The 7500-nt window shown below is 48.8% G+C and overlaps 1 protein-coding gene across 1 annotated transcript in view; it reads right to left on the bottom strand.

Annotated features, from left to right (window-relative positions):
* The window catches only part of afap1 (actin filament associated protein 1), a 21293-nt gene extending 14199 nt beyond the window's left edge, over positions 1–7094 (bottom strand). The window contains exons 1-5 of the mRNA XM_056576209.1: positions 7086–7094; positions 6249–6456; positions 5554–5759; positions 4899–5078; positions 117–203 (exon numbers count right to left, since the gene is read on the bottom strand). Of these exons, the coding sequence (XP_056432184.1) occupies positions 117–203; positions 4899–5078; positions 5554–5759; positions 6249–6456; positions 7086–7094 (690 nt within the window). The remainder of the gene's footprint in view (positions 1–116; positions 204–4898; positions 5079–5553; positions 5760–6248; positions 6457–7085) is intronic.
* Positions 7095–7500: the final 406 nt, after the last annotated feature.

Genomic DNA, 7500 nt, shown 5'->3' on the forward strand with positions numbered 1-7500 from the left:
AAAACACTTGAAGTCCATCAAAAAACGTTCTTTGATTATTTATCGTACCAGAGTATCAGGTGCTCGTGTGTGTGTGTGTGTGTGTGTGTGTGTGTGTAGATGTGCAGATGTGTTACCTTTTCCAGATCGGGTTTGTGTACCGGAGACCCGGACCCAGCGCCATCAGAGTCCACGCTGCCGTTGGCGCACACCTCCTTCATTATCTAGCGACCGGACAGGAAACACTGATTAGACCACGACCTCCAGGCCCACCCAGGGGATACGTCTTACACTGCATCCTCGTTGTTTGTTTGGGGTTGTCAGGAGATGTGTTAAAAGGGGTGATATCATGCCAAGGCATGATGGATAGATAAGCAACATTTGCCACAGTCCACTGGGTAGACTGATGGACGGATGTATCCCGCACACATCTAGGTGGACACGCACACTTGTGGTGTTATAAGGGCACAGGGAAAGTCCAATTTTCCAACAACTTGTAATTGCTAATCCCACTCACACCTGGTGGCATGATATCAGCCCTTTAAGTGGGCGGCTCAATGCCAGGCGCTACCTGGCAGCGGTTTGACCTCGAACCCAGATCACAGCTGCACGGGACAGTGATAAGATGATGGATCCAGCAATATGACATCATGCGGGGTTCGTCCATAGCCGGGCCGGACCAAAGATAATAATAATATTTTGCAGTGTCACACTCATTGGTGTCGCCGTTGTGGGCTGGAGCCTCGATGCACACCAAACTGAATAGCAAACAAACCACACGTGAGAAACTACTTCTACAGATTTTCGTGCGCGAGCAAAAGAGAGAGAGAGAGAGAGAGAGAGAGAGAGAGAGAGAGAGAGAGAGAGAGAGAGAGAGAGAGAGAGAGAGAGAGAGAGAGAGAGAGAGAGAGAGAGAGAGAGAGAGAGAGAGAGAGAGAGAGAGAGAGAGAGAGAGAGAGTTAGTAACCAGACCCAAAAATGCTGGAGAATAGTTTCTGAGGGTGAGGTAAGGGTGTAGGGTGGACCGGCCTGTTCCATGAACGCACCATTAGCGCACACAGACACAGACACACACACACACACACACACACACACACACACACACACACACACACACACACACACACACACACACACACACACACACACACACACACACACACACACACACACACACACACACACACACACACACACACACACAGCGTCTGGGAAGGTCGTTAAGTTAGCTAGCATCGAGAAGAAGAAAATATCAGAAGACAAAAAAAAATGAATCATCCCAAAACACAGAATAAGACACTGGGGTGCTTTTAATCTCTCCTTTCTTCCATATTCGCCTTTTTCCTTTTTTTATTCCAATTCTTCGTTTTTTTCCCTCCTCCTCTTTTATTGTTCAGCTTTCCGGTCTTTCCTCACCGGCCCGTTTAACTCTTAGCTCCGGTTTCCCGCCCCTTTCTGGTTCTCTCTAGGTTTTCCGCTGCTTTACTTATTCCCCTCTTTTTTCTCCATGACCTCCATCAGGCTTTGTTCTGCGGGCTGTGAAACGCCATGGTAATGATTGCTACAGACACACACCGCCTAGAGGGACGGTAGAGGGAGAAATTAAGAGAGAAGCGGGAGAGAGAGAGAGAGAGAGAGAGAGAGAGAGAGAGAGAGAGAGAGAGAGGTAGAGAGAGAGAGAGGGAGAGGGAGAGAGAGAGAGAGAGAGAGAGAGAGAGAAACATGGAGATTAAGTAATGAGTCTGATCCGGGGAGAAGAGAAAGAGATTGACGGGAGCAGCTTGACAAGCTTTTTTCCTCACATGCCCTTCGGCTTCTACTAAGGGGAGGGAGGATCGTAAGGAGCCCAGAGGGGCTGGAGAGCCACACTAGATGGGGGGTGGGGGGGGGATCTACGCTATAGAGGTACGGGGTCGAAGGCCGTCCACCCCAAAATCCCCAAGACAGCGTGACCCGACCCATGACTCCTCCTCACCCAAGTCAACTCAAAAGGTGGGGGGTTGTTATGCCAATATGAATCGCAATCAATGTCCCCGCCTGTGTTTGCATTCAGGTTCCTAGAAGATGAATGTTTCCTTGGAAACCGCAGAGCACGGAGACTGAACGCGGTGCCGCTGTGTTTGGGATAGGTTTGTGTATTTTCACTGCTCTGGTTACAGTTGGCACCGTCTAGATCGGGTCTCCAGCCTTGACTAAAACACAGACCCATTCGCAGAGCAGGATATGGGATTAAATAAAGAGGAGGAGTGGATCGAGATACAGAAAACAAACACTAAAGCCGTTTACATCTTCTGTTTCATGTTTGTTCCTCACTAAAGGAACGATTTGAACGATATCTTTATACACACGGTGAAAGGATCACCGGGCGTATACTGACTGCTGTATACCTAATGACCTATGACCCCAATGTCCGTAGCCTATCTGTAGGGCTGTAGTCCTACAAGACGACTAAATCGCTCCTCAATCACATTGATCTGAATCCAGTGTAGCTTGATAAAGAACAAAAGCGTCCAACTAAACGTTACGATTATATAAATCGGGGGAAACTTAATCCGACTTATAGCGTCAATGGTGAAGTCAGTACCATTAGACACAACCTTACCGCCCTCCCGTTTAAACTGTTCCTGAGGACATGTCACGGATTGGATATCAAAGGCCCCAGATGCTCAACCAATCACAATCGCAGACGTAAGACGACCCCGGTCAGCAATGTTTCAATAATTATCAACCGCCGACCTAAACCTAATGTTGTAGTAGAGAACCTACAAGTTACATAAAAGCAGGTCCCTTAGGGTTCTAGATAAATAGTTATGGACACTTTTATATCAAATATGTCCAGGTCACAGCGGCCACGTAGTGAGTAATCCAGATGCTGATACACAAGAGAGAGGAAGAGTGACACAATGTTACAATTACATCTGCCTCAGCTAAATTACAGATGGGGAGAGAGAGAGAGAGAGAGAGCGAGAGCGAGAGCGAGAGCGAGAGCGAGAGCGAGAGACACAGAGAGAGAGACAAAGAGAGAGAGACACAGAGAGAGAGCGAGACAGTGAGTAATAGAGAGAGGAATAGAGAGTAGTCCATGTTTTCCAATAGATCTCAGGACAGGATATTCCCATGGGAAACAATCAAAAGAAACAGTGATGAAGTGTGTGTGTCTGTACGCTGTCCAGGCGAACGTTTCTGTGCGTGCCCAAAGTCAAGGTTGTGCTTTGAGTTTATTTATTAATCCTCCGGAGGTCCGGCCTCCTGAAGCGCCTATGGAGGGCCTTGCTTGCTAAAGAATAAAAGCATCCAGCGGAACATTGTGATTAAATAAATCATGAAACATAATCCGACTTATACCATCAATGGTGTGACTTCTGTGACGTCGGTACCGCTCGACGCAACTCGCCGGCCCTCAGTGTTAAACTTTCGTTCAGCGTTTACATAGGGCGTCGCTCTCCCTCCTCTCGGGAGTGGGAGCACCACGGGCAGCCGCGGCGTCGGCCCCCCCCAGACAAGAGGTTCTGGCCCAGGGTCCGACACTAACCATCACAGAGGGCCTGTTTGATGTCACCCAGGGAGGATCTGCTTTGAAGGCCGGGCCAGTGGGAGCCAGGAGAGATCACAGACATGGAAGCGGTGGAGGTGGGGGGGGGGGGGGGAGTCGAGGTGCGCACGTGCACGCATGAGAGTGTGTGTGTACGTGCATGCGTGAGAGCAGGAGAGCCAAAGAAAGATCAGAGAAGGACGGCTAACCAAACACGTCGACCCCTGAGGACAAACACTGTGATTGTGTTTTCTTTGACGACACTCAGAACACAATGGGAGGAACCGTGCCGCCACATCCTCCACCAGGGGAGCAGTCGGAGAGCAAACTCAGAAGTCTAATTTTAAACATAACCTGGTTGGAAGGCACGTGTGTGAACACACGTCAGCAATAACAGCGCCGCTGGAGCCATCTTGTATCTGTGCCAGCGCTTAATGCTGTATGTAGAAAACACTTCAGACTTTAGCAGGTTAATAGAATAATTGATCTTTGGTGGTTCATTTCATACGAGTGGGGATGGAGAGGTTTCCTCTGCTCTAACGGAGGCTAATGGAGGCTCCTTTAATAGAGGCTATCGAACAGTTAATCCTGTTGCAGCTATTCACTGTGGAACGATTTCGGCAGACACTTTTATCCAAAGTGAGTTCGAGGTATCCCGCAAGCATAGGACGTTGATAGACTGCAGCCAGAACATTAGAGCAAGCAGACCAACACCCTGCTCTAAAACCCAGAGAAAACGATGACTAATACCCCCCCCCCCCCCCCCCCCCCCCCCCCATCAAGTGGGTACAACAACCTCAAACCTCGATGGCCTCGCCGGTCCCGTAATGGGGTGGAACAAGGCAGGACCACTGGCCGGGGTTCAGGGTTTGATATCCAACAAGGGCCGGCCATGCTCACAATTAGGGGTGGGACAAAATATTGATATGGCGATATATCGTCACCCTTCCTCGTGTGGTACGAGAATCGATACACAGGCGCCAAATGTCGATCAATGTTTGGTTTTTAGGTTGTTTTATTTTGCATTTTAATGCTTTATCCCAGAAGAGTTAGGCAGGTAATATCCACCCAATATCTACCCAATAACCTCAATATTGATATTTTAATTTCCCTACACCTCGAGGTGACGCTCAACACATGAATGAAGGAAACTTGAATAGAAGTTAATTAACCAAAGACAAGTAACTGAAAAACTCAGTTTGGACCGTGAATAAAGACTTAAAACCAGCACTTTACTTCTTCACATTAACAACATATGGATTGATTGATATTGTCTGTATCGCGGGCCATGTATCGCTCATGAATCCCACCCCTACTAACGACACAGCAGCACAGAGCGGCGTGAATGTGAATGATAAACGACAGCGTGGGGTTGCGGGGCGCTCACCTTGAGCCACTGCTCGGCCTGCTCCTGGCTCTGCACGGCCAGCACCAGGGCGTCCGTGCCCTGGTGGACGATGCGCAGCTCGTGCTTCTTCTTCTTGCCGTCCTTGGGCACGTGGGAGATGCTACAGCCCGATAGGGACAGCTCCATCTGGGGCGCGTGGTCCTTGGACGACTTGTAGCACTGGGGGGGGGGGGGGGGAGAGAGAGGGGAGGGAGGAAGAGGAGGAAGAGGAGGAGAGAGGAAGAGAGAGGGGATGAGGAGAGAGAGGAGAGGGACAAAGAGGAGGAAGAGGAGGAAAGAGTGAGGAGAGAAGAGAAGAGGGAGGGGGAGGAAGAGGAGGAAGAGGAGGAGAGAGAGGAGAGGGACAAAGAGGAGGGAGAGGAGAGAAGAGAAGAGGGAGGGGGAGGAAGATGAGGAAGAGGAGGAGAGAAGGAGAGGAGAGAGAGGGAGGAGAGAGGAAGGGAGAGGGAAGGGACGAAGGGAGGAAGGAGAAGAGGAAGAGGAGGAGGTGGTGAGTGAGTGGAGTCACTTTTGAGCGGAGTCAGCGGCAGACATGTGTCTTTACTTTATCAGAGCTACAGGGAGTGTCGACGGGGACTCGACGGACTCAAACGGTTCTCCTCCCTTCCCAGATGACGGCGCGATGCGGGCTCACCAGCAGCTTGTTGTCCTTGATGACGCAGAGCAGCTTGGTCCACTGGCCGAAGCGTTTCTTGCGCAGCAGGAAGGCGCAGATGCGTGCGTCCTTCACCAGGTGCATGGACGCCTCCTCGGACGGCCACTGGTGGCGCGCCTTTCGGCCGCCCTCCTCTTCCTCGTCGTAGGACTCGTAGGAGCTGCTCATGGCGTCCGAGTCGTAGTCTGGGGAAAGAGGGCGAAGTAGGAGGGGAAAGACGGAAGGATAGATGGAAAGAGAGAACGTTATCGACCGAAGTGTTGACCGAGTGTTGATGTGATTGTGTTATTATCTTGTGTTCACTAAGAATATGTGATAGGACTACACCACGAGGACCCCTGTACTACAACTCCCATGAGGCCATGCTCTACACCAGTGGGAGGACTTGATGAGTGTCTTTTAAAATGTCTAACCCGGGTCACTACTAAGCCTATTGATAAAACTCTCACAAAGCTGTACTACAACTCCCATGAGGCCTTGCTCTACACCAGTTGGACGACTTGATCAGAGTGTCTTTTTAAACTGTCGAACCCGGGTCACTACAAGGCCTGTTGGTCAACATCCCCACAAAAGAGTTTGTTGAGACCGTGTTCAACAAAACGAGAGCAATGAGTGTATCCCTACAGCGATGCTACGGCTCCTCAGTAAGAGCGAGGGTCTCTGGGGGGTCTTACTGGAGGTGATGTACTCAGGGGCCTTGCCTGGACTGAGGGGGACGGCCTCCTCGTAGTAGCCCTCCGGCAGGGAGCTGCTGGGGAGAGGAGGAGGCCCGCCGGTGGGCGCCTGGAGGGAAACACACAAAGGGGACAGTAAGACATTGTGAGCCACCTCGTATTCTAATGACTTTCTTAAAGTAGAACTCTGAGGCTTACTCTTAGCATTCTAGTGTGTGTATAAGTGTGCATATATCGTTAGCCTGATAGCATCATTTTAAGGTTTATCTTGTATATAGCCTCAAAAATGCCACGTCAAATATATAATTACAATTAGGGCGTTTAGCAGACGCTTTTATCCAAAGCGACTTATATCGGTTAAAACACACATTGATACACCAATGGCAGAGTCAACCATGCAAGGCGACAGCCAGCTCGTCAGGAGCAGTTAGGGTTAAGTGTCTTGCTCAGGGACACATCAACACTTAGGAGGAGCCGGAGATCGAACTAGCAACCTTTCGGTTACAAAACAGCTGCTCTACCTCCTGAGCTAAGCCGAAATATATGACTTAGGCAGATAGTGATTATCGAATGTAAAAAGCATTCTGACCGGCTTGGGATATAGCCAATGAGGCGCAGTAAATCAGCCGCATTAGGAGAGTAGATTTAGGTAAGATTATGCGATCAGGCTAAATAAATGTTAAAATAAAAAGATCGCCTCCCATAACTGACTTATTACTCTACAGAACAAAATCATTGAGGTTGTTTAATTCTGAAAGCCTCCTGCCTACAAACTGGGAGGGTCTCAATCGTACACATTCCGACTTTCAGGTATACCATCCTATACAGCAGAGATACCTGATGCATGTTGTACTGCTAATGCCTTTAATACTTTTTACTGATTGAACACATTTTCTACCATATATTTGCACGACATTTCCACTCTTGGATTTCATGAACAAATAGCTTAGGTCTTTGCCAATATAACTATCTTCCCAGAAAGATTATTATAGAATCTTGAGTCGGTTCTGAAAACGTTATTAATTGTTCTGTGCTTAGGAGTGGGTATGTTTAAAACAGCTTATCTCAAGATTAGAAGAGGTTAGAACAAAGGTCACGTCAATTGGGAAAAAAAAAGGGAAATTGTAAGTTAAATATGGAGGAAGTAATGAAGAAAGAAGAGAGTAAACATGGTTCAATGTGAATAAATGGGAGACCGAGAGAGACACAGACAGGATAAGTGGATAAATGAAAGTCTGTCTCCGTCATGACC

Source organism: Gadus chalcogrammus, chromosome 17 (genome assembly GCF_026213295.1).
Source record: "Gadus chalcogrammus isolate NIFS_2021 chromosome 17, NIFS_Gcha_1.0, whole genome shotgun sequence".
In the NCBI taxonomy this organism is placed as follows: Eukaryota; Metazoa; Chordata; class Actinopteri; order Gadiformes; family Gadidae; genus Gadus; species Gadus chalcogrammus.